The following is a 27,826-nucleotide window of genomic DNA, read 5'->3' as shown; positions in this document are numbered from 1 at the left end:
CGGTCTTTTTTTGTTTTTATTTCATTATAAGAGCTGTCCCATCTTATCCGATTTTCTCCTTCCTCATTAAAAAGAAAAAAAGGCGCATTATTTCCCTAGATGATAAGAGTTAATGTTGTACTCTTTTCTCAGTAATTACAGGCTTTCAGATGTCTTTTTAAGTGGGAGAATGGACATGTCATGCAGTTAGCCAATAAATGCAATCCCTGATTAAAATATGAGTTCTAAAAGTTTGCAAACTTCTAACTATTTCCCCAGTGCATTTGTAATTTCAGACCTGTGAACCTGGCTTTTTCCCCCCCTTGGTCCTCTCTTGTGAGAGCTAAAGCTACGCGTCTTTTAAATTCACCAATCACACCTTCACAAACTTAAGTCAACAACTATGTGTTCAAAAATCTTTGTTTTCCCTTTGAAACTGGATGCAAAAAAGAAATCTCTCCTGTCAGTGGAGACGGCTGTGAAGGAACGAGGCGCCTGCACATAAATCTCCTTAAATTTTTTGAAGAGCTGCTTCTCTTTATCCCACTGGTATATCTGGGAGAACGTATAGTCACTCCCCAGGGCCAGGTAGTGATTCTCTTTAAAAGAAAAGGGCTGCAGGGTCATGGCCCCCCGGGATGGGAGAGCCTGGATCTCCACAAACTGCTTACTATTCCACCTCATGACCCTAGAGTCCCCGATGAAGCGGGTGAGGGAAAGGTAGAGGGCGTTCTGCATCCTGAAGCTCTTCACGGCCAGCACATCCTCCATGTTGGGGATGTCGCTGTGGGGGACAAACTTCTTAGAGCTTTTATTCCACTGGAGGATGATGGGGACCTGGGAGCGGCTGGATAGGATCAGGTGTGATTTGCCGTCTATTTCAACAAACTCGGCATCCGTGTCCCTAAACCACTCGTGCAGAGACTGGTACGAGTAGAATCCTTTGCTGTTCCATTTATACACGGTCGACAGACCAGCTTTGGAGCTGTCTGCGATGACAAAGAACGTCTCATCCTCGATCTGAAACAGCTCGATGTCGTTGGGCTTGGAAATGCGAGAGACTTCTATGTCCTGGAATTTGACAAACTTGGTCCAGCTCTCGTCGTATCTGTAAATGTGAGAGCCGCCGAAGAGCTGGGCAACCACCACAAAGACCTGGTCGTCGATGAGGATGGCCTTACAGCCCACGATGGACTGACCTGCGCTCCAGAAGAGGGGAGATGGGGTTAGGGCAGCCACCATGAGAAACACTCGTCCAGAGTCAGAGAAAGACAAATATTATATGATACCACTTATATGTGGACTCTAAAAATAAAACAGGTGAACTTATTTATAAAACAGAAACAGACTCACAGACATAGAAAGTAAACTTATGGTTACCAAAGGGGAAAGGGGGTGGATAAATCAGGAGTATGGGGTTAACAGATACACACTACTATATGTAAAACAGATAAACAACAAGGACCTACTGCATGGCACAGGGAACTATATCCAATACCTTGTAATAATCTATAATGGAAAATAATCTGAAATATATATATACACACACACACACATATATATAAAACGAAATCACTTTGCTGTACACCTGAAACTAACACAATATTGTAAATCAACTATAGTTCATTTTTTTAAAAAAAGAGGGCCTCCCTGGTGGCGCAAGTGGTTAAGAGTCCGCCTGCCGATGCAGGGGATACGGGTTCGTGCCCCGGTCTGGGAGGATCCCATATGCCGCGGAGCGGCTGGGCCCGTGAGCCATGGCCGCTGGGCCTGCGCATCCGGAGCCTGTGCTCCGCAACGGGAGAGGCCACAACAGTGAGAGGCCCACATACCGCAAAAAGAAAAAAAAAAAAAAAAAAAAAAAAAGAAATAACAAAGAACAATGAACAGAGTAAATATTTGTTTATGTAAATCTAAACTATACATAACAAATATTTCTTTAGGTAAATTAACTGTATTGAATAATAATATATTAAACAATCAGAATATTTTTGCATTTAATCAAGAGAATGAAAAGGATAAATCTTTATGGAAATCTAATTGGTACAAAACAATAATAAAATCTTTAGGTAAATTAAAAAAATGAAGCCTGTCCACAGTGAAACTGGAACCCTTATGAACTGCTGGTGAGAAATATAACATGTTCAGCCACTGTGGAAATCAGTATGGCGATTCATCAGAAAATTTAACAAAGAATTAGCATATGATCCAGCAATTCCACTTCTGGGTCTGTACCCAAAGAACTGAAAGCAGGGTTTTGAAGAGATATGTGTACGCCATGTTCATAGCAGCATTATTCACAATAGCCGAAAGGTGGAAGCAACCCAAGTGTCCACTGATGGATGAATGGATAAACAAAATGTGGTATATACACACAATGGATTATTGTTACACCTTAAAAAGGAAGGAAATTCCGACACATGCTGTGTCATGGATGAATGTTGAAGACATTATGCTAAGAGATATAAGCAGTCACAAAAAGACAAATAGTGTATGATTCCACCCATATGAGGTACCTAGAGTAGTCAGATTCATAGAGATAGAAAGCAGAAGGGTGGTTGCCAGGGTCTGAGAGGAGGGGAGAATGGGGAATTACAGTTTAATGGGTACTGAGTTTCAGTTTATCAAGATGAAGAGTTCTGGGGATTGATGCATTTATTGAACCACACACAAACACAGTTAAGACAGTAAATGTTATGTTATATATATTTCCCCACAATTTAAAAAAAAGTTTTAAAAGTACCTCCATCGAAATAGGTAAGTGTTGGTCACCTGGGTCTCTGGCATCTTTAGAGGCAGGCGTATAATTCAGGAAATTCACTAAGACACCAAGCAAATTGACTGCATGCTATTCCCGACTCCATAGGGGAGAATGAGGCATTTAAACGGGTTTCTTCTCTTGGGGGGTAAAAAGCTAGGAGTCAGGACTTAGAGGCAGGAAAAAAAAATGTAATGAGAGCTCTTGAGGACGTTTGACCTTTTCTGATTTCTGAAGCTGAGTGGAGGCAGAATAGACCAGTGTTAAACCTTGTGACTCTAGACCACATGGCCCAGCACCTCATAAGCTTTCTGACCCTGTGGCGGTTCCCTCAACTCCCTGTGCTCAGGCTCCTCCCCTACCAGATAAGACTAAGGGTGCTGCCAGCCCTGACCTTACACAGCCGCTGTAAAGACTACCTGAGAAATTTCACGGTCAGGGTTTTTAGTACAGAGCTTGCACACACAGGAAGTGATCAATAACTAGTCACTCTCATTATTGGATCATTGAGGCAATTGAGATCACGAGCCATGATCTGAATGATCTAGCTCATGCGGCACCAAACCAGAACTTTGGAGGAAAAGGGGAACATTTTCAGTCATGACTCCCCTGTCTGGGTCACCTCCCATCACCTTCTCCCTATCTGCACCCAGAACCCCCACTCTCACCGTTCCAGCCAGACAGCAATAAGACCACCCACATCTCAAAGAGTATTGGCCCGTCATCTAGGTCATTCAATTAAAAGTTATTTCTTTCCCCTAATTTTCTAGGCAGTTTGGACCAAAGTGAATTTGGTCTGTAAATTACAAGGATAATTATCCAATTTCTGTCCTCAGTATTAACACTGGGGGCAGACGGTGGGTGGATTTTAGAGTGGTATTTACTTTTCTCTTCCACTGCTTTGGCTTTCCTGCAAGAACCTGGTCCCTTTCCTTTGTTTAAAACTAATTATTGCATTTTTTCTGAGTATAAAGGTTTTTAATGTTCATCAAAGCAAATTTTGAAAATAATTATAGGTAACACATAAAGGCACTATACTAAGCACTTTACATGCTTATTATATACTTAGCAGACACTTAATTTTGTACCCTGTTTTATAAAGGCACAGAGAAGTTAAGTAACTTATACAAGGTCACACAGCTACAATGTGATGGAGCCTGGGATCCAAATCCAGGTAGTCTGGCTCCAGTCTACACTCCACCACCAATGTACCAAAAAGTACAAAGAAGAAAATCAAAATCACTTCAACTGCAAATGCTGAAATAACACTTAATATCTTGATATATTTCTTTAATTGCCAATCTCTGCACATATCCAAATGTGCTTTTTAAAAATAGATCTGGGCTTATAGTGTACATGGATTTTTTATAACCTGCTTTTTTCCCTTGACCACTATATTGTGAACATTTCCCCCTGTTATTGCATCTTCTACAACTTGATTTTTTAACACTACATGGTATTCCATTGCATGGAGACACCATATTTGATTTAATCCCCTACTGCTGGACATTGCACTTATTTCCAGTTTTTCATTATTGTAAGTAATAGGCTTCCCTGTAGAGAAATCTGTGTTTGAAAACCTTCTGGCAGCATTCTTAAATGGAGAGATTGCGGGGTAGACATTGTGCACATTGTTAAGGTTTCTGGGTTTAAACTACCAAACTGCTCCTCAGAAACTGCGCTGACTCCCCCCTGACAGCACTAACTGAGGTGTATGCTCCTCCTGAGTCCCTGGCTACGGAGGTCCCTTCTACCCAGAAACATCCTGCAGCCATACTGGTCTCAGCCGAGGGGCCGTGTGAGAAAGAAAGAATTCCTTTCTTGGAGATGCTCCATAAAGCATCCTCTTTCCAGGTGTAGCCTGTGGAGTTGTAGCTTATGGAGTTGTCAGCAGCAGCAGAAATCCTCGTGTGTGTGTGTGTGTGTGTGTGTGTGTGTGTGTGTGTGAATATGTGTTTTAATCTAGGAGGAGAGATGCTGCAACATACTTAGTGGGCAGAAATCAAAAGGCAAACAAAATTAACCAAAACCAGGAGAGCTGAGAAGAGATGTAGAGAGAAAAAGGAGAAGACATAAGGAGCAAAACTTGGGTGGGGAGTGGGGAGCGGGCGGCTCATGACCCTGGGTCTCCCTCTCTCACTAGAAGATGGATGTCCCTTTTGTACAATGCCCAGCAGGGCCACAGAGGGGGAAGCATGTGTCCCTCCCATTCCTCGGAGCCCCAGACTTGCCGGCCATGGATGGAGAAAATCCTGCCCAGCTCTTGCTGACTCTGGGATCACCCTGTGATCAAACGAGATGATAAATGAGGCATGCACAGCCCCATGAGGAGAGAATGGTCCATGTTTACCTTGGTCTTGTTCGAGGCAAGTGGTTCTGGGGCTGTGCCCTTACTCATCCATTTGTCATCTGCCCAGCTCGTGGGAGCTGCAGGGCTTTCCTTCACACCAGGCTGAATTCCAGCGAGCCACACTCTTTCCTCCACAGAGCGAGCAAGGCCCCTACTTCTGTAACCACCCTCTTTCCCAGCCTCCCTCAGGCCATGCTCTGCTGGTCCTGGCACTCCTATGCTTTTGAAAGTTGTGGAGACAATTTTATTGAAGTCCAAGAGTTAGGGTCTATGGGAGAAGGAGGGCTGCTCCTATTTTTTTTTCCACTATAAAATAGAGACGATAAGTACACATTATGAGGTTGTGTAGCTGATGAAAGAAACAGCTTATAAATCACTGAGTATGTAAATGTAAGTTGCCTTCCTCTAAGTGAAAAATTATGTGACGAGATTTGTGTTTAATGGAAATTAATGTAATAAGGAAGCAGAGAAGGCAGACTTCATTCCAATCCGGTCATCAAGAAATGTTTCCTGTAGGAGGCTGCATTTGAGCCTGGAAACCCAGGTGAAGAGAGAAACAAAAGAGAAGTGGTTGAATTGTAAGATGTGATCAGAAATCAATGTGACAGGAAATCGGCAATATGTATTCGGAAATGTGTGTTGGGACCCTGATGTATGAAATCTGTGTGCTTTCATGAATTAAGAAGAGTAAAAGATCCAAACCTGGTGGATTTCCCTAGCGGTGGTAGCAAGGACTAATAATCAAATATCTAATTTTTATCTGCAACTGATATCCCAACACTTGTTGAGAACTTACTATACGCCAGGCCCCATGCTAAGTGTTATATAAGCTACCCAGTTAAATTCCCATGGGCCCAATACTATGACAATACCATTTTACAGATGGAATTCCCACTTTACAGATGAAAAGGGCTCATGGAAATTAAAACTTGGCCAAGGTCACCAACTAGAAAGATCTAGAGACAGATTTATGAAAAAACCAGTATGACGTTGGAGTTCATAAACTTAACGAACACAGTTTTGTAGCTCACTTCTTGGGCTTGGCTCTGAAGAGGATCCCAGTGGACTGCATGTCCAGCTGCCCACCTCTCAGAAGATTCAGACTTCAACACTCAGAGGCCAAGGAATCCCTGGAAACCAGTAAGCTCCAGCCCTGGCTCTGGCCACAGCCACTCTGCTCTCACTGACCACTTCCTACGCCCAGCTCTGCGGCCTCCGCTGGGTCCAGGCCATTAGCACTTGCCTGAATCCTTGCAATACCCTCTCAACTACTTGCTCTGATTCCACTTTGGTCCCCTCCCCACACACGGACTACTCTCAACCCAGCAGCTGGACACAACCCAGCCTTCTGGAGCAGGCACCTGCATCTTCTGTGCAGCCTGGCTGACCTCTGACCAAAGGTAAAAGCCCAAGTCCTTCATAGGACCTGCAAGGCCCCCATGATCAGCCCTCTGACCTCTCTGACTTTGTCTCCTGCAACTGCCCCTGGATCATTCTGTCCAAGCCAAACCAGTCGCCTGCCTGTTCATCAAACAGGAAAAATACCCTCCTGCCTCTGGACTGCTGCACTCACTCTTCCCCGTCTGGAATGTTCTCCCCACCGTTCCCACTCTCCACGTGCATCAAGCCCTCATGTCCCACAAGTTTTATTCAAACACCTTCTTAATGAGGCCTCTACCAGACACTCTATCTAAAATTACAGTCCTCTCATGCCAACACTTCAAACCTTTCCTCCCTGCCACCTTTTCCCTTCTTAGCATGCTGCCATCTAATGTGTTGTATGTATTACAATTATTTGTCTTATTTTATTGTCTCTCTCTCTCCCATTATAACACAGACTCCTTGAGGGTGGAGGTTTTGTGTTTTTTTTTTTTTTTTTTTTTTTTTTTTTTTGCGGTACGCGGGCCTCTCACTGTTGTGGTCTCTCCCGTTGCGGAGCACAGGATCCGGACGCGCAGGCCCAGTGGCCATGGCTCACGGGCCCAGCCGCTCCGCGGCATGTGGGATCTTCCCGGACCGGGGCACGAACCCGTGTCCCCTGCATCGGCAGGCAGACTCTCAACCACTGCGCCACCAGGGAAGCCCTAGGGTGGAGGTTTTCTTGTGACTTGTTCACTGCTATGGCCCCAGCACCTAGACTGGGCCTGGCTCAGAGTAAGCGCTCAAGAAATCTTTTTGAACAAATGAAAAAATGAATGGATGACTTGATGAACCTAGGGGTGTGACCAGCTGCTGTATGTAGGAAGGGCAGGTGGAGGGCAATGCTGTCCCCTTCTACCAAGGTCAACCTGGGAGAAGGAAAGGGTGGGATGCAGCAGTGACAGGTCCCGAGCTCTGCCTTGGAAGTAACAGTGGAGTGATTCAACATGCCTGAGCCTTCACCTCTTCGTTTGGAAAGGTGAGGAGGAAGCCAGCATTAAGAACTGCCTGCTTGGGACTTCTCTGGTGGTGCAGTGGTTAAGAATCTGCTTGCCAATGCAGGGGACATGGGTTCGAGCCCTGGTCTGGGAAGATCCCACATGCTAGAGAGCAACTAAACCCATGTGCCACAACTACTGAGCCTTTGCTCTAGAGCCCATGCTCCACAACAAGAGAAGCCACCTCAATGAGAAGCCCACGCACAGCAATGAAGAGTAGCCCCAGCTCTCCGCAACTAGAGAAAGCCCACGCACAGCAATGAAGACTGAACACAGCCAAAAATAAATTAAATAAATAAAAATTTTTTAATTAAAAGAGAAAGAGGAAACACTTAAAAAAAAAAAAGAAGGGCCTCCCTGGTGGCGCAAGTGGTTGAGAGTCCGCCTGCCGATGCAGGGGATGCGGGTTCGTGCCCCGGTCTGGGAGGATCCCATGTGCCGCGGAGCGGCTGGGCCCGTGAGCCATGGCCGCTGGGCCTGCGCGTCCGGAGCCTGTGCTCCGCAACGGGGGAGGCCACAACAGTGAGAGGCCCGCATACCACAAAAAAAAAAAAAAAAAAGAAGAAGAACTGCCTTCTCTGTGCCTGGCACTCATCCAATTCTCACAACATCCATGAGAGGTACATCTCCTGCCCATTTCACCGATGAGAAAACAGAGGCTCAAAGGCCACAGCTACTTCCTAGCACATGGCAGAGTCAGGAGTAGAATCCATGTTCATAGGTTTTCAAAACCTGAACTCTTTATAGTCCATATGCCTCCTCTCTCTTGAAGAGAGGTCGCTTGTCCTCTACTTACGGGCAGGGAACCCGCAATAACACCTCAAACAGCTGTTATGAGCCCCAACGAGACTAACCCGAACCTGGCTCTCTGCAAGCCCACAACCATCACCGGCAACAAGCACTGGTCTCAGAACTCCCTGCACGAGAGCACGGCTTCACTCTGCTCCCACCTCCTCATGTGAGAGGGAGGAGAAAAGGCAGAGGGGCCTGCTCATTCAGCCCTCACCGATCTTCTAGGTCAGAGAAAAGATGGAAGCAAAAATCAATGAATTGGTACAGCCACTATGGAGAACAGTATGGAGGTTCCTTAAAAAACTACAAATAGAACTACCATATGACCCAGCAATCCCACTACTGGGCATATACCCTGAGAAAACCATAATTCAAAAAGAGTCATGTACCAGAATGTTCATTGCAGCTCTATTTACAATAGCCAGGTGATGGAAACAACCTAAGTGTCCATCATCAGATGAATGGATAAAGAAGATGTGGCACATATATACAATGGAATATTACTCAGCCATAAAAAGAAACGAAATTGAGCTATTTGTAATGAGGTGGATGGACCTAGAGTCTGTCATACAGAGTGAAGTAAGTCAGAAAGAGAAAGACAAATACCATATGCTAACACATATATATGGAATTTAAGGGAAAAAAATGTCATGAAGAACCTAGGGGTAAGACAGGAATAAAGACAGACCTACTAGAGAATGGACTTGAGGATATGGGGAGGGGGAAGGGTAAGCTGGGACAGAGTGAGAGAGTGGCATGGACATATATACACTACCAAATGTAAAATAGATAGCTAGTGGGAAGCAGCCGCATAGCACAGGGAGATCAGCTCCTTGCTTTGTGACCACCTAGAGGGGTGGGATAGGGAGGGTGGGAGGGAGGGAGACGCAAGAGGGAAGAGATATGGGAACATATGTATATGTATAACTGATTCACTTTGTTATAAAGCAGAAACTAACACACCATTGTAAAGCAATTATACTCCAATAAAGATGTAAAAAAAAAAACAAAAAAACATGCAGGTGGCGAGTTCCTCTCTCACCTCGTTTCCTCTAACATGGACCGGCTTTAGGGTCCTGAGGCCTGGGCTTCCCTCCATAGGTTCACCTGCACTGCTCTGTGCTGAGTCTGCGCTTGGAGCGAGCGGAGCTGCTCCCAGGAATGTGGGCTCAGCACTGGGAGGCCAGATGGCATGTCAGAGCGTCAGATCTACGTCTCATAGACCTCTCCGGGCTGCCAGATCAGCCTCATTAACAGCTTTGCTCCCCAAGGGTGAACGATGCTCTCCCTGCATCCCTGCACCTGCTGCAAGGCCAGAACCTCCGTATCTGGAAATGCTACCTGGATACACTTCTCTCTGCCCCAGCAAGACGCTGCTCGAACCAGAGAAGGAATCACTGAAGGAAACCCTCACATGGGGCAAGAGTCAGGCCACATGGTGCTGTTTGTAAAGTCAGTATTATTATCAGATTGCACTTTGATAAACGAGAAGTCTTTGAAAGATTATTTTGACTTTATCCACTTATTTAAAAAGCAAGTAGACAGTCCATTTTTAGTAGCGCTAAGACACTGGGATTCAATGATGGCCCCAAATGAAGCTCTAACTAAGTCTTATCCCAAAGGCTTGAATTAGGAAGCCATTTATGCTTATTTTGTATGTACTTATTAAAAGGAAGTAGTGATCACCAGGACTCGGCAAGGGGGCAATAGAAACAGCTATAGTGTGTGTGTGTTCATGAGTGTGTGCATGTGTGTAGGTGAGCACGTGTGTGTGTGCGTGGGTGTGTGCATTCACATATTAGTTAAGAGCTTACAAAAGTCAAAGGATTCATTTAGCTGCTAAAACGCTCATGCAGTCTGAGGCTGTCATAACTGCTCAAAATCAAGGGATTCTGGGAGTGACTTCTTACCATTTCAGGAAAATGCTTCCCACCACAGGCCCCCATCACCCTCTCCCTTTACAAAAGGATCACCAACAATAAATAGAATCACCACCTAAGGTTTCTGCTCTCACCAATAACTGACCATGTCCAGAAAAAGTTGGAGGGAAGAGGGTGGGCTGGAATGTGTTCCCAAATCAAACCAAGCCAGAGAGCCAAGCTCCCTCTCGGGGTGACAGAGAACATTTCTTCTCTCCCGGGCTTTAGGCCACGCTGAAATGAGGTCAGTACATCCAGTCAAAGCCATAACACACCTGTAATATTGTCATAGCTCCGGAAATTCATTTCGATGTGGTCCCACTCCAGCACCATGCAGTTCTCCATGCTGGGCTGAGCAATGGCCACGTACACATCATTCTTGGAGTTGAACGTATCCACTGACACCGACTGGTAGGGCAGAGTCTGATGAACAACAAAATCTGGGAAGGGGTGTTGAAAAAAAAGTCTCCGTGAGCTCTCCTGTGGGCATTATGGACCGCCATTCCCCTTCTATCCTTTCTCTCATCAGTTCCAAAGAGGACTGGGGAGGGGGGAGGGCAGGAGAGAAGCGACACACATCCTGGCATGTTTCACTCTGGGTGAGCCCAGAGGGTTCTGGCTTGTGCAGAATTAGCAGACTGAATGCACAGCTTCTAATACATCTTCCTTGAGATAAATAGCTCACAAGTCTGGCTAGAGGATCTCAAAGTTTTAAACAAATTTGGTGAGACCTGGCTTTCAGAAAGACAGGACAGAAAGGATACTGCAGGGCATCATTCCTGAAACTATGGTGAAATTTACTCTATGAAGAAGGGCTGCTGTGGTCAAATTCCTTTGGGAATGCTGTTATTTTTAGCTTTCTCAGAATAGTCCAGGTAGTAAAGAAAATTAAAAGTAAATTCCCCAAAGGGCACGCTGCAGTTTTGGAAACCAAACCAAACTCTTTGATGAGGTCTTGGAGGTTTATAAAGCCCACTGTGCGGGGAAGCTAACCTAAGTGTGTTTACTGGTTACTGGACTCGTAGCAGTGCTAAGTACGGCTGCGCCTGGGATCTGGGTAGTGCCCTGCAGCTCAGGGAGCAGTTACAGGAGATCTATTAGATCCTCCAGCAACATAGATGCCGTCCTATTTAAGCACGCATTCTGCTCTTACACTTAGTGGCAAGTCAATACCCATCATCTGTGTCGCTCCCTGAGCTACAGACTCACTCTGTGAAATCTTGGTAGGGAATGTACAGTCTTACCAAGAAACAGGGTTAGCATGCCCTTGGATGCAAGAACAGTTAGTGTGTGCAGTAGCTAGAGAAACAATGAAGAAAGAAGTTTTTTTAAAAAAACAAAATACTAATAAAGTTTACGTTATTTCTTTGGCCAGAGATCTTTCAGGGTGCACTGCTTCTTAGCAGGCTAAAAGTGCCCAGGGTAAAACGAGGGTGGACGTCTGGCTTAGGAAAGTAGTTCCTATGAGAAAATCCTGGCTTGGCCCACCTCTTCCCCACCCAATCCTTATCCATGCCCGCTGAAGTCCCATCTCCTCTGCAAAGCTGCCCTGACCAGTCCAATCAGGGACCCTTCCTAACTTGCTGGACTCATAATCAGGCAATGTTGTTTACATCTTATTATTTACTAGGATTTAGTCTCCAACATAGAGACATCAGGGTCAGATTTGAAGAAATGGGAGAGATCTTAGAGCAAGAAGCTGAAGCTCAGAGAGGGTGTGTGCCCGGCCATGGACACACAGCCAGCGTGGTGTGTCTCCTGAACCAAGGGCTTCCTAAGGAAGGTCCTACACTTCTTGGAGCTCCAATGACACAAGCCCACAGCAGCCACTCAAGAAATAATTGACTCAGAAGCCTCATGAAAGATGTCAACTGAGAAAGGCATCAAAAGGGCAGGTACCAGGTAGTGAGTAAGGAGGGCCAGTGCAAAAGGACTAGAGGCAGGTAAGGGGGCAGAGCAGCTGAGCGAGTGTTAAGGTGGGAAGCGTGGAGCCAGGGCCAGAAGAGCAGGTGCCAGGCAGCGGGCAGAAGGTAAAGCTGAGGTGTAAGGGCGGCGTGAGGCACTGGAAAGAGCGCTGTCCTGGAGTCAGACTACCTGAAACCACTTCCTGTGTTTGAATCCCTGGGCTGCGTGCGCACCTCCCCTTACGAGGCCTCGGTTTACTCATCTGCAGTATGGGGGCAATGATCCAAGCTCAATGGCAGGAACAGACTAGGGAATGTGGTGGACATGCCGACCTCAGGCTCAGCAAACGGTAGGCGACTGATAAATATGGAATTGAGATCCAAGCAAGGACAGTCCCCCTCCACTGTCCTGGTCACCACTGGGCCATCTCCTGGGGAGAGTGTTCATTTTAATGGCATCTAAGATAAAATGCCGGAGCGCTGACTCTGCCTTTTTGCTGAGTGACCTTAGGGAAGTTACCCAACCTCTCTCTGCCTCAGTTTCTCATCATCTGTTATGATTCATACTCACGTAGAACAGTGCTTTGCACAGGGTGCGTGCTCAATGCATGTTACCTTTTGGAGGGGCCCCTTGTGTTCTCAGTGGACAGGAGCTGCTGAGTAAATGCTTGCTGGCTTGGCGAGTGTGGGAGGGCTGGCCTCGCCCCTGACCGTGGTGGGAGAGGACGGGGCTGAATGAAGGACGCTTGCAGGTACAGGGAGACAAGGGAGAAGCAAAGAGGAGGCTGCCTCTGCACCCGACAGCAAGAGGTGGCCGAGGGACAGTGGGGACAGTTGGCAAGAGTGGAGGAGGTACCCCCCCTTCTGGAACATTCGGAAGAGCTGGTTTCTACCCCGCCTGCACTTGCAGCTCCAGGAGCTCGGGCAAGAGCCTCAGGCTCCCCAGGAGTAAAATGAGGGCAACGTCTATTTCACAAGGTTGCTGTAGAGGCCGAATAGGAGAGTGAGGATTAAGTGTTAGCGCCCAGCCTCGGCTGCGGTGATCACTCAGGAGGTCTACACGCGTAACAGTGACAGTGTGAAGCTCCCTGCGTGAAGACTTAGGGAAGAGTCACCGTGGATCCTAGTTCCCCCTCCTCTATCAAGTCCCCCAAAATACCAGTGTTGCTTGGTCAAAGACTAAAAACTGAAAAACCCCTGGTTCATTCCTGTGGGCCCTGGTGGCCCCAGTGTAGAAGTCGGAAAACGCTGCAAAAGGCTTCCGTGTTCACAGGCTGGTAAATGGGAAAAGGGAAATGGAAGCAGTCACGGTCTGCTTTCTTTCCTGGAGGTAGAAGAGGACTCAGAGAATACAGCTGTGTTCTTTTAATTACCACCAAGATGTCTATAACCTCCTCCAGCATCTCCGGTTGCCTTGCCTCATCCAAGTCTGCCCAAGGTACCTAACACTCCTGATGCTTATAACCCCATCTCCCTGGGTTCAGAGCTTCCTGGCTACACTCTGAATTCTCAGAAACACGAGCACTTGTGAGCTTAAAAATGCAGGCCGTTTAAAGTGCAGACCCAAAAGTTCCAGTTTTTTATTTTAAAAAAATTCCAGAATTTTAATTTTATTTAAAAAAATAGAGAGCATTTTACAAATCTAGGCTTTCATGGTCCTATTTTCACTGATTTCCCCCAAACGTTGGTTTCATAATATTTTCTCTATATACTGGCTATCTGGCACAGCACAGACTGTTAAGTCATTCGAATTATAAATCTAATTCCTAATAGGAGACTCCTCCCCCTTCGCCGCTCCTGTCCAAAAAAAAAAAGGAGCAGAGAAAGAAGGAAGAAGGGAAGAAACCGGTGAAACAATATGATTGATGAATGTGCGTTTGTGTGAATGGGGGAGAGGACTCGGGGAATTTAAACATCTTCCCCATCGTAAGTTATTTCTCACAAACGGCAAAAGCACAATCATTGTGGAAAGATCTCAAACAATCCACATGCTGATAGGACATCAATTTACTGGTGTTAAAGTATTAATGGCCTTCTCTGCAAAAAGCACTTCCACTTCCATTCACATTGGATTAAGTTCATGATGTCAGTGGGACTCTTACAATTTAGGCCTTGCTCCCACTGGAATCAACAGATTTTTACATACCTATTTATAGCACTTGCAGAAAATAAATTATACATGACGCTGATCCTATTGGGAGAGAAACTGCACATTAATGCATTATTTCTCTCTGCATTTTCATCAGCCCTGAAATAGGGAAACTAACGGGACAATTAGGATGCAAAATTCACTCCCTCTAAGGAATTTAGTGAATTATCCTCCTAACAGGGGGAATTATGAGTAGGTAACAGGGATTTTTAAGGTGGTTAAAAATAGACTTGAAGCAGAGGGTTATGGAGGGACTGATTACTCTGGAGAGCTGAAACCGGCCAGGGGTGGCTTTGTGGTGTTAATTACACCCCTGTGCTGAGGAACAGGATGGTAATCGTACCCTCCTCTCCCTGGGAAGAACAAGGTGAGACATCTACTGGAAGAATTTACTCCTTTGCTAAAACCCGGAGCTAAGAGGAAAACAGTGCACTCAGAAAATGTGCTTCTTCCCCAAACTCAAGTGAGGATGCGGTAATGGTACCATGAGTCTTAGACTTGGCTTTCCAACTTCCATCCATCCTCACCTATCTCCTCCCTGGCCTTAAATAGAGCACCAGCTTATGAGGCTTGATCTGAGGCAGAAGATAGGAACCTCCAAAACTCATACTTTATCGACCTAGTTCTTACAAGGCAGGGACTATATTTGGGGGGAGGGGGAGGGGGTCACAACATGGTGGCACCATTTTTTCATGATGGAAGACACCGTGAGTGAGAGCTCATCTGTTCATGAGCCTTAAAGGGATAAAACAAGAGCCAAGACAGAATCATCTTCTCCCTGTTTCCAGGCAGGGGGGCTGACTTCCTAAATTTTAGCAAAAAGCTTGTTAGCAAAGATAAATATGTATAAGAGAATGCCCCCAAATGGTTAAGGGGCTCATGCTGCCCCAGAGATTCTGGGTTTAGGACAGATTCCTAGTTTCCAAGGCCCTCTATAGTCCAAGCCATTTCTCTCTGAGATTGGCAACGTTGTCACACACTAAGGCTGCGTGAGAAGAGAACAATGGAAAAGCTGCTCACTTCAGCATGGGGTTTAGAGAACTCTCCAGAAAAATGAGAAGAGGCAGAGAGGAGCCCCAGCGAGCTGGGGTTTCACATTTCATACAGCATGGCCTTGAACGCCACCTTTTGGTGCAAATGTCACTGACCGTGACCTCTGATATATTGCACTGCTCTACAGTACAATAAATAACCCCCCAGTGGCCTCAGCTGGCTAAAGGGCACCTGCCAATTACACAGCTGAATAAGTCCCTGTTCAGTGATGAAAGACAAGGGCATTTCCATAAGACTTCAGGTTTCCTCTCAGAAAAGAACAGAACTTGTCAGGTCTCCTATTTACAAAGATATCTAGAAATAATTTTTACTTTTGAGTTTGTTTGTTTATTAGATCGGGGGATAGCAGTAGGACTAGCCTAAATGTGATATTTTGTTCTTAGAGTTTTTTTGTCTTTTGAGTTTCCATAACTATTTTCTGAGTTCTCATTTCTGCTGCTCCTACTGACATGACTTGAGGCTTTGTAGATACCAACTCTCAGCCTAAGTGTTTATTTTTATAAGTCTGGTAAGCAGGTTTCATACTGTGGATTAATCCACTCTCCTTTAAAATCTGGTTTTTAGAAGCTACAGAAACTCCATCTAAGCCTTTCATATGGAGATATTCTTGGGCTCTCTACAAGATATGACAGTTGAGGCAGTTAGTATTTTAGTTTTATCTTATAACCTGAAAATGTATAAACTGAAACCCTGAGGCAGACTCTAGAAAACAAAATCAAACTTTCTTGACATTTTTTTCCTCAATGTGAATTTTTCCTTTTGATAACTAGTTGTTAACTTATATTCCTACTTTGCCATTGATTAGGATGCCTAGTTATCTCATTTTACATGGAACTACAAAAGCAATTTATAAATTTTAAAGTCTGGTATTTATTAGTTAAATGTCCTATAAATTTCATAGTATTCAATCAAGAGAACAGTGACTTAGGTCTCTCTGTACTGTCTTTATATGAAACCTAGACTGCTTTGAAAATGTTCTCATGCCAAACTCACCTTTGACCTTAAAAAAAAATCTTTAGACAAATTTGAATATTGTAAAGAATCAAAAAGAATCAAAAGTAAAGCCAGTGCAGTTAACAAAAATCCTTCCAAACTGTTGAGATTATTTTCCTTGACACATCAAATCATTTCTTTGAGAATGCTTAAATTTCCCCTAAAATAATTTTGATAGAAAACTTTTACCCCCATGTTTCCCCACTCCCTGTTGACAGTCTAAAAGAAAAACAAAGGGTTATTCTAAATATAAGACTTTGATGATAGAGGTTCTGAATACCTGTAGTTGTGCATTCGTAGTCAAAGCTGGTCACGTCATTCAGCTTCTTTTCCTGATATTCTGGTGGACCGATACACAGGACATCAGAAACAGTGGAATTTGTCATCTTCAACCACAGATACAACCACTTGGCTTTGCAGTCACATTCAAACTTATTGCCCCTTAAATCTCTAAAAAACAAAACAAACACAGACACAGAGAAACAGACATGTCAGAAATATTTTGGCCCTAACATGAAAATCCAGAAATCCTGATATCCTGTCATACTTAATAACTCCCCAAAATGGAATTTTTTTTAAATTTTATATTGAATACATCCGATGTCTTTTACATACCACTGACTTTATTTAACACTCTTCAGTGCCCATGATTTTAACTGTATAGCACGCAGAGTGCTCAGAGTTGACACAGCACCATTTTTCCAAATCCTCTTGAAACTGTCACCACGCCATGGTGGAAATGGGGGAGGGGTGACAGAAGAACACCACCCAGCATAGGTTCTCACAAGCAAAAACAGGACATTACAGGAAGATAGTTTTGACAAACACAATTGAAACTTTAAGATCTTGTTAAACTTTGCCACAGCAAGGAGTGACAAGCACTAGAAAACAATGCAGATGGATATGCTACTGCTCTCTGGGAGAAAGGAAGCCCCCCGACCCAGCATGCCGAATTACCATTGGCCTAATGCTACTAAGTATATTCCAAAATGGCAAAGCTAACACAATACAAACTATATGCTGTTTCCCAGTATTCGCTACTTTGTCATAGATTTTTAGCTACAACATAAAAGAAATGCAGTATAGGGGGAGAGGGGATTTCAAGACAAGCACACATAAACTTAATTTTCATTACTTACAGTTCAATCAGAGAATCTAAATCACTGAAGACATCCCTTGGGAGTGCTTTTATGTGATTATTGGCCAAAGAACTAGAACAAAAAGGTCACATTTTAATGTGGTTATTATCTTCATGCCCTATCCCTCTGAAGTCCCTTAAATAAAGCAAGTGATTTAAAACAGAGCTCTAAACGTCTTTAGCAAAAGGTAGTTCAATTTCTGGCTTTGGTCATTGATACTGAGATAAAGAAATGAGTTTAGTTATACAAAGATAACATTATAGATGCTGGAGCATACAATGTCAGTTTTTTGTTTTGTTTTTAAAACAAGCATTTATTAAGCTCTTGATACACATGTTAATCCTCAGATGGCATCTCACGTTTCTCAGAATAAAAGTCAAAGTCCCTTTGATGGCACCCAAGGCCCTCCATTGTCTAGTTACCTCCATTCCCACTTACCTGTGGGACTGAATCTCTGATGATTCAGATCATCCACACTGGTTCCTTTGCTATTCCTCACGCAGGCTAGTCACACTCCCAGCTCAAGTTCTCAGAACGTGGTGTTCATCTGCCTGACGCTCTTCCCCTAGGTGTGGTTCATCCATCACCTCCTTTAGGTCTGTCCTCCACTTTTACCACCCTCCCTGATCTCTACACAGCTTCTTTCCGTGCTCTGTTGATCTTCACTGCACTACTGTCGCTTAGCATACAATATATATTAATTATCTATGTATTTGTTTACTGACTCTGTATTCTCCCTATACATAAGCAACATGAGGACAGAGATTTTTGTCTGTCCACATCTGTAAACCTTGCATCTAGAACTGTGCCTGGCACATAGTGGGCACTCAGTAAAGTCTTTCTGAATGGATGATTTAAGCACTAAAATGAGAATGATAAAAAGACAGATGTACAGTCTTATCCTAGGAAGTTCCCTAATGGGGCATCTAAGTGAATTTTATTACTTGTGACTATGCAAAAATAGTATTTACTTTATGTAAATATTCTTTTACATAAAGAATCTCAGCTCTAACCCTGATGATAATAGAAAATCTCAGTGAACCACAATGTTTAGGGAATGACTGGTTGTGACCAATTTCATTTTCTCATTAATTAAGGTCGACCAGAAACCATATTTTGTATTTTTGCTCTTAGTGTTGGAGATCTTTCTAAAATGTCCTAATCTACCCCCCATCTCCAGGAAGCAGTCTTGAACAAACATCATCAATGCTTTCTCTGATGATTCAGGATTATGCAGTGCCCTGTCATCATCCTGCTGAAGATGAGTGTACATGGTGCTGGGCTGCTGACGTAGAAAGATGATAGGTGTTGAAATGATGTACATCAAGTCTGATTTCTCCCAGGCATCATGCCCTGGTGTGAGTCAGCCAAAAAACTGATGCTTACTTTTGTTTTCTTTTATACATTTGAGTATACAAACAGCAAAACATATAAATGATAATCCACATGTAGGTAATTCAGCACCAACCTCTTTAAAAATATATATGAAATTAATCTTTTGTAGCATCAAAATGAACCATCCCAGAAGTAGGAATGAAAGGGTGTTCCTCATTAGAGTCAGCTAGGGGAGAAAGCTTTGTGCCCATTTTAAATCCAAACATTCTTGCTGCATGAGAGCAATGGAATACAGGGAGACCTATAGTTTCTAAATTATGTCTTTTCCCATCCAGTTAACCATGAATGGATTAAAATACAATTTCATGTACTATTTTACCTTCCTTTCCTAAATGATTTATTGGTACAATTTTAAAGATGTTGGAAAACAGGCTGAACAGATTGAAATCGTAACTACAGACTGTAGATTATAGACTACAGACTGTAATCAGACTGAACATTCTCTAGAAGTAGCTTCTTGAAATTTAAAAAGGAGACAGTTTTGATTTTTTTTTTTCCTCTGGCTGCTAGTCACTTTTTCTGGAAAGTAAAGTACAATTTTTAGCTAATTAAAGGTTAGTAGTTTAGCTAAACATTTTTAGTGAATTGAAATGCATTGGATTGAAGTGATAAGCATATATGGAATGGTCAAGGCCAAAAAAAAAAAAAAAAAGCAGAATGTTTAGTGACTGTTCCAAGTGTTCAATTTAGATTTCAGAAAACTGAATTATTTACATGGACTGTCCACCCCTATCCTGCCCAGACTCCGTACATAACATCTCACTTTCCACTTCATTTTGTGTACAAGTTCATGGCACTTCATTTCTAAAACTACTTAACAGCAACTGGTCCCTTGGGCTTTGTGGGACCGCTGGAAAACAAACGTCCTAGATTTTAGTTACAGATTGGCACTGCTCCTTCAATGCTTTGAAACCTGATCTATGTTTCTTTACGTATGGATGTGAGTCTGCAGGTGTTGGAAAAGTTCATAAAGGTAAAAAGCAGATACTTAAAACAAGCAACTTCCAGATAGTCACTTCCTTAAGCACAAGAGTGAACCTTAGAGAGCTGATGTGTTCTCCTTGCTTAGAAGTTTACAAAAAAAAGGGGATGGGGTGGGCTGGGAGGATCAGTTCATTCTTTCAACAGTGTATTAAATGTTTTTATTACTACGTACATCTCCAGCCCAGAGGAGTCAACTTTAAAAGTCATAAGACTTGCCCTGCAGTAGAGCACATATGGAAAACCCAGCTTAGTAACTCATTGGTCAGTCAGTGAATCAGAAAGAACGTCCTGCTGGCTTAGCCCTGTGTGAGACCCTGGGGGAAGAGCAGAGTTAATGGAAGATCCGCAGGGGCCCTGCCCGCAGGGAGCTTTCAACACAGCTGGGGAGATGAAACTAACATCCGTGAAACGGCACCAACCAATATGGCCCGTGTCTACAGCAAATTGCCGGTTGTGTGGAATCAGCTGAGAGGGCTGCAAGAGGTGTGGAGGGGAGATCAGGAATGGCTCCAAGGAAAAGACAGAACTTAATCTGGACTGTGAAGGAAAAGGCGGATTCCAGGAGATCATGGGCAGAAGAAACCGTATCCTGGGCAAGGGAAAGGATGTAAGGGAAAGGCCCAGTAATGGGGTGAATTGGGTGTGCACAGGGGCGCCCTGAGAGCCCAGTGTTGTGGGCACATTCACGGAAATGAGCTGGAGAGCTGGGGGAAGGCGGGCCCCATAGGCTTGACTGTGGGATGGGAACCCACGCTGGATGGGCTTACAACTCCTCTAATGCATCAGATGCGCTCTGGACCCAAACAAAGGACTCCTTTGTTCCCTCTGTGTGCGCCCCCTGCATGTCACACAGACAAGGAGGTGCCTCTTGCACACATATGGGTGATACACAGCATATGGTTGTATGTGCAAATGTGCAAGCACACACACACAGTTATGTGCACACATGAATAGAAGTCCATGTACCCAAGGGCCCACATGCACAAAGATATGCAAATACATATGCACAATACCTGCATATTTACATCTGTTTTCAGACCAAGGACCCACAGCCAACTGGTCAGATGAAAGTTGACATCTGGATGAACTCAACCAGTCACACGGACTTTGCTCTAGGCGCATAATCTGCCCAGAGCCTTTGCTCAAAAACAAAGCCCTTCATTCCTGACTTCTGGGAACTGGATTTGTCTTGCCACAGCTGTTCTTCTCCAGACTCCCACAGTTGTCTTCCTAGCAGACCCTGTCTAGCCACCCAAACTGCCAAGGCTACTCAGCAGCCCCTGGAAAAAACTGAGGCTTCTTCATTAGCGGAGGGAGGGAATGATGCTATTGTTGTGAACGATGACGACGATGATGATGATAACAACGCCAACCAGACCTTGAACATTTACCGTGGATAATGGGCTGGATGATTTGCAAGCAAGCACTAACCCACTACGTGCGGCAATCTTATGAGGTCTGTATAATCATCCCCATTTTTTTTTTCGGTACGCGGGCCTCTCACTGTTGTGGCCTCTCCCATTGTGGAGCACAGGCTCCGGACGCGCAGGCTCAGCGGCCATGGCTCACGGGCACAGCCGCTCTGAGGCATGTGGGATCTTCCCGGACCGGGGCACGAACCCGTGTCCCCTGCATCGGCAGGCGGACTCTCAACCACTGCGCCACCAGGGAAGCCCCATCCCCATTTTTAAGGATGAGAAAAGTGAGGCTTGAAAAAGGCTAAGTAATACTAACAAATGGTGGCCTTGAGATTTTCACTCAAGTCTATTGTGACTCAAAGCCCATTGTCTTCGCCTCTACAAGAACGTGGGGATTTGGCATCTAGGCTGAATCTGAAAAAACAATCAAGACTATTATAGCAAGGAAAGAAAACATGGAGGAATAATGCCAATAAGAGTCTGATGTTGTCCAGGATCGGCTGTGCTGCTCCAGATGTTTAGACTCCCATTTCCACTCCCTCATCTCCTTACTCTACAAGCTGTAACTTAGGCAGGACTTCTGATTGGTACCATTCCAGAATCAAGTGCTTACTGAGCCTATTGACAGACCCCTTTGCCTCTATCAGGGTCTGATGTGAATGATTATCTCCTTAGATGTTGTATCGGTTACGGTTACACACCCTGGAGGTATTGCCACCCTGCCTAATACCCCTACTCAAAGCCCTCTAACTTCCCCAATTGTCTTTTTACCACAGATAAGCTGACTATGGAGATGGGACATGTTATCTTACTCAAACACAAAGTTTCTAGCGTGCAGATGGGACTGGTTCCTGGTTAATAAATTGCTCCTGCCAAGACAATGACGATGTTCACATTTTCATAAGCACAGGCACTATTTTTCCAGTTTTCTAAATTTGCTAAGTGTGTGTGCTTGCTTTATTTGATATGCCAATTCAAATCAGTTTGTTTAATTTTTTTCTCCAGAAAGCTATTAAAGAACCCAGAGAGCTTAGCTTAAACCACAGATTAATCCAACATAAAAAAAAGCTATTTGCATCCAAATTAAAGGAACCACAAAAATGTCTCTATTCTACTTCATCCTAATGTTGATCCTCCATTCAACAAACATTCTTCAATGAGTCAGGTAAGTCTCAGTTCCCAAATCTGTACAATGGGGACTCACAGATTATGGTGAAATATAAAGAAGAGAAGGCTCACTAAGCACTCAGCCCAGGGCCTGGCACAGAGTAGGTATATGATACATGTTCCATTCCTTCCCACCTCGTCCATCACTCCCAGCTCAGAGTGCTCCTGTCACAAGCAGTCATGTGGACCATAATGGCAATTCGGGATGACGGAGAAGATAAGAAAGCCAAGTGTGTGAGTGATCACAATGGGCTGGTGTCTGATCAACAATACAGAAACCGCTCGGGCAATCTGGCAATGAGTTTCCTTCAGAAGCTATTACAATATGTACAAAACAATCAAGAAAGAGAGAGGCACTGGGACGTGACCCTCACTCTACACATTAAATAGGACTTACAACACTTTTCACAGGACTTACAGGTGAGTCAGGTCACGAAGGCCACGGAAGGCATTTCTTGAAATGGTTTCTATTTTGTTCCCTTCAATGAACCTAAGGAGAACAGCCATATAATTAAACTGAATTTTCTCTGCTTAATATCTCAAAAAAAAAAAAAAACGATACTGGGATGCTTTCAGAATGAAATCTAAAAGCATTTATAAATTTCAGAAATTCATCTCCAAAGGCTCGGTCAGCTATACCAGATTCCAAGTGGGAGCTGGGTGTGTGTGCAAGAGTGCCTCCACACAAGTGTGCTTTTTGCACTCCTTCCAGAAGCAGCCTGGAAGTCTTCAAAGTCAGAATTGGCAGCATGGGTAAAAACATCTTGGGGGAAAAAAGAGAAGAAAACCCTACACAAAGGCAAGATATTCTCAAATTCCGCAAGACTGGAACGCTTCCAGACATCTTCCCCCCTCCAACCTTCTTACATTTCACAGTGCCTGGCTATTAATACTTCTGTTAACATCTTTGCCCCTTGAGGGGAGCCCATTGTTTTACCTCTTCATATTAAAGTCTTTGCCCAGGGAGAATTCCATTAAACTTGGCTTCCGGCAAGCTTGAGTTCATCATGTCCTACACAGTGTCATCTCTGAACAAGTGGGTGACAAGGCAAGGATATTCTCAAGATCTCTAGGCTACTTGGAAATAGAATGTATAAGGAAGTTGAGCATGGGCCAAACTTCTTTCTCTGTGCTAAGATGTCTTAGGGCTTGCACACAGGACCTTACAGTAATAACTCCAGCCATGCTTTAAAGTGGGAAATACATGAAGTGAATGCACTAGGACTCTTCCCTAGGGTCACAGAGAACTAAATTTTAGTTTACGGCATCACATTTCTTCAAATGTAAGAAAGTCTCTGATGAGATGGTCCAAGAGAGACTTTGCAACATGATGTTTTTCGTTAGTGAAACAGTTCTTGATTCGTACACTGAGAGTGATCTGGTGCCTGGTTTTTTTTAAAATCAGGGGTCTATTCAGTAATAAACTTCAGTATAAGCTGAGAAGCGAACTTCCTCCTCAGTAACCTTGACAGGAAGATGTACTGCTTGAAAGAGAGAATGGATGGTTCTTTGTTCACCACCTCCATCGACTGTTGATGTGCTTTGATAGAACCTAGTTGGCCTAGCACTTCAGCCTGACCACTCTTCCCAGGTTACCTAGACTATCAAGTATCATGAGAGTACCCGTATTATGTATCCTCTGAAGAAAGAATTTCTCCAGAGACATCTTTCCTGAGGACAGGAAATCAGCAGAGAGCTTTCTTAGACCCAGGATGTATTTAGAATTCAAACATCTACCTGTTAACCTCAGATAAGAAAGCAGAGACATGGATTTAAAAAATCGCCCTGAATGTTAAGTAAGGAAATTCCATCTGATAGCAGGATTAATATTATTACAAGGTGACAGAAGACAAGGGTGGAAGAACTTAAAGGGAAAAAAGACGACCTGAAAGTGTGAAGAGGCAGAAATCAGAGCCAGGCATTGCTGGGGGAAAAAAATGCACAACTGAAAAGGGAAGAATAACCTTTATTTTAAAGGAGAAAAAACAAAATGAGACCCTCAGCTGCAGCTCACAGGAGACACTGCAAACAGGATATAGGACAGGTAAACTAAAAACATGAAGCTGTATCCCCAAATAGGGAGACTTTCTTAAAAATATGTAACCCTTGGGCCTCCCTGGTGGCGCAGTGGTTGAGAGTCCGCCTGCCGATGCAGGGGATACGGGTTCGTGCCCCGGTCTGGGAGGATCCCATATGCCGCGGAGCGGCTGGGCCCGTGAGCCATGGCCGCTGGGCCTGCGCATCCGGAGCCTGTGCTCCGCAGCGGGGGAGGCCACATCAGTGAGAGGCCCGCATACCACAAAAAAAAAAAAAAAAAAAAAAAAAAAAATATGTAACCCTCAGAATCCTTCAGCTTTATTTCTGGCTGATCAGCAAATCCATGTCTAGCTTTGAGAGGTAAAAATATCCAATGTAATTTCCAATTGTGCTTATGACATGACAAATTAAATGTCAGCAGAGAATGAATGAATATCTTTCCTTCTTTGTTTCCTTTCCCCCTCTTTGTCTCCAAACTCCTCCTGTCTCAGCATGTTTATACACAAGTAAACTATAAAAGGTCAGCACTGAAAACAGAATGGGGTTTTCTGAATTTTCTCCACCCTTAAGCTCTCTAAGAGATGCTGTTCCAGCTTGGAAAGCAATACAGCCATTCCACTGACACCAAACGCTCAGCAAATAGACAAAGCACAAAACTTACAGGTATTCAAGATGAAAAAGTCCAGCAAAAGCATCATCCCGGATGACTGTGAATGAGTTAGAATTCAGCAATCTGAAAATAAGAGACATTAGGTTTCAATGCAGAAGTGTAAAATTTGAGTCACATCGCAAAGCCATTTCTGTTTCTTTTGTTATGTTCTGATCTGTGGGCAAACATGGGCTCTTCTCAGTGTAAAACTGGCCCATCTGGTGTGCGACCTGACTCAGACACTGATGGACAATGGCAAGTGGATTCCCTTTGGCCAGATTTTCTGGTCACCCCCATTATTTCACCTTTCTTCCCTACGGGTCTCAGTAAATATGACCTGAGAGCTCCTATTTCCATAATAACATTTAGAGGTTAAAAATGGAGGTTCTCTTTTAAAGTGAGGTGTTTGGGAAATGGTATGTTTAGGTGAAGTTCAGGTCATAATTCAATGTAATCATGTCCCCAGTTGCTGGATATGGGCGATGGCATCTACAGTAAAGTCCTTGACAGGAATAAAGATGCAGATGTAGAGAATGGACTTGAGGACTCGGGGAGGGGAAAGGGTAAGCTGGGAAGAAGTGAGAGAGTGGCACTGACATATATACACTACCAAATGTAAAACAGATAGCTAGTGGGAAACTGCCGAATAGCACAGGGAGATCAGCTTCGTGTTTTGTGACCACCTAGAGGGGTGGGATAGGGAGGGTGGGAGGGAGACGTAAGAGGGAGGGGATATGGGGATATATGTATACGTATAGCTGATTCACTTTGTTATAAAGCAGAAACTAACACAACAATGTAAAGCAATTATACTCCAATAAAGATGTTAAAAAAAAATAAATTAATAAAGTCCTTGAGGAAAACATGTGCTGAAAGAAGGAAAGGACACTGAGCACTGGGGACTCAGCTCAGTGGGGACACAACGGGGCAAGTAAACACTAAGAGCCAGCCACAGTTTACTTGTCGAGCTTGGGAATCTTGGGAAGGACTGATACCCAAGAGACAGAGACAGCTCTTCCCAGGACCACACCTCCACGACCGCCATTTCCCAGAGAGGACTTCCCATACTCACAGCAGCTGCAGGGAAGGCAGATGAGAAAACATTCGGTCCTTGATTTCCGAGAACGTTCCATTTACCAGGCTCCTACGGGCAAGAGAGGAACAAAACAAGGACAAGATTGCTTTGAGGAAGTGCTGGGCAAGACGGACAAGAGGCCTTATCCTCTACCTGTGCTTTAAACTCCTCCACTCAGGAATGAGGCTTCAAATGGTTGGCCAGGGTCTTCTCAGGGGTAAGAACAAGATGAGTCCAGCCATTTTCCAATGAACTGGATCAATAAGAAAACTGGACTGAATAATAGAAACCATTACTATCAGTCTAGCTCCTTGCATAGACATCATCTCAGCCGGTTTATATCAATAACCCCTCACTTCCTTTTCTTAACTACAGGAGGCCCTAGCTGAAGACGGATAATTCCTTCACCTCTGCCCATGATTCTGTTTGTGTAGACACAGCATTAGTGTTGGCCGACGAAACTCAAGGGTGGGATTAAGCATTCCCCTTGGGAGCACATCTCTGAAAGTCGTTCAGAGCACTTCTGATTAAATGTACCGTGAAAGCCTTGGGAAACAACCCAGAGACCCCTGAACTTGAATGTGTGGTGGGAGGCCACGCCATCTGCCAGAGTTAACGGCCAATCAGAACAAGGAACCTGACTATTTTAGCCACCAGGACCCCTATACTTTCTGGCCGCAGTAGGACCTCAATACATCATTTCAGAATTATTTCAGTTAATATGCAGATCCGTTAAGCAGCTGCTGGTCTAAGGGATTTAACCAGGGGAATTCTCATTTCTGGAATGCTCCATGTCACCCGACTTAGTAATATTAGGCGTCAAACACATGCGGCGGCATCTCCACTTCTAGAGGTGACATGCCTTCTCCCAGGTACTGCCCCACCTGCAGTGTGGACAGGTCCAGAGGAGGGCACCGTGTAAACCACAGCCCCAGACTTCAGGAGGGACGGTGAGGCCTCATCCCTCTGCAAGCGCTCCAGTCATGCTCAGCTGCATACACATGCCCCCCCACACAACCTTCCCACCCCCAACACACATCCTCTCAAACTTTAATGCGCCCCAGAATCACCTGGGGAGGCCAAATGTAGACTCCAAGGCTCCGCTCTCAGACCCTGCATCATTCGGTGCGGGCCCCGGAATCTGCATTGGCACAAGCCCCCCCCCCCCCAGGTGGATCTGATGCAGGTGGCCCGCGGGTCAGACTTTGAGAAACACTGCCCCAGGGACTTGTCTGGCTTCCCAGGCTCTGGATCTCGGGTTCCCCTCATCCTCCCAGGGGCCCGAGACTCCATCCCACGTCCCACCGCGCGCCCCAACCCAAACGCAAAGGAAGGGGCCGGGAAGTGGGGTCAGGGTCGCGCTGTCCCGGCGCCAGAGGCAACTCCCGGGCGGCGGCGGGCGCCGGGTGGGGCAGGACGGGGCAGGGGCTGCCGGGGTCCCACTCACTCACAGGGAGCTGATGTCGCCCGGCACGATCCTGGGCACCCAGGAGGAGCCCACGCAGATGATGGACTCCTTGGTACAGCTGCAAGTGGCGGGGCAGCGCGCCAGCCGCCTCACCTGCGCGCTCGGCGGGATCAGGCACGCGGCTCCCAGCAGCAACAGCAGCCGTCCCGGCGCCCCGCCGGCGCCCCGCCGCAGCGCCAT

The 27,826-nt window shown here is 44.9% G+C and overlaps 1 protein-coding gene across 1 annotated transcript; it reads right to left on the bottom strand.

The window, feature by feature from the left end:
* Positions 1–360: 360 nt before the first annotated feature.
* Positions 361–27,826, bottom strand: LGI2 (leucine rich repeat LGI family member 2). Its single transcript, XM_060082760.1, has 8 exons — positions 27,630–27,826; positions 26,176–26,247; positions 25,116–25,187; positions 22,836–22,907; positions 17,454–17,525; positions 16,595–16,764; positions 10,491–10,655; positions 361–1,178 (listed from the first exon to the last, which is right to left on the bottom strand). Exons 1-8 carry the CDS (start codon positions 27,824–27,826, stop codon positions 361–363), a joined length of 1,638 nt encoding a protein of 545 aa, XP_059938743.1.

The sequence above is a fragment of the Mesoplodon densirostris genome, chromosome 1, assembly GCF_025265405.1.
Source record: "Mesoplodon densirostris isolate mMesDen1 chromosome 1, mMesDen1 primary haplotype, whole genome shotgun sequence".
Taxonomy (NCBI): domain Eukaryota; kingdom Metazoa; phylum Chordata; class Mammalia; order Artiodactyla; family Ziphiidae; genus Mesoplodon; species Mesoplodon densirostris.
Note: the sequence above shows the minus strand (reverse complement) of the source record. Positions and strands in the feature narration are given on the sequence as shown.

Coding starts and splice junctions, on each gene's coding strand:
- LGI2 (XM_060082760.1), bottom strand. CDS start 27,826: ATGGCGCTGCGGCGGGGCGCCGGCGGGGCGCCGGGACGGCTGCTGTTG. Junction 17,526..22,835: donor CTTCGTGACCTGACTCACCT/GTAAGTCCTGTG, acceptor TTTTTGTTCTAG/TTCTTTGGCCAATAATCACA. Junction 10,656..16,594: donor CTACGAATGCACAACTACAG/GTATTCAGAACC, acceptor ACCCCTTCCCAG/ATTTTGTTGTTCATCAGACT.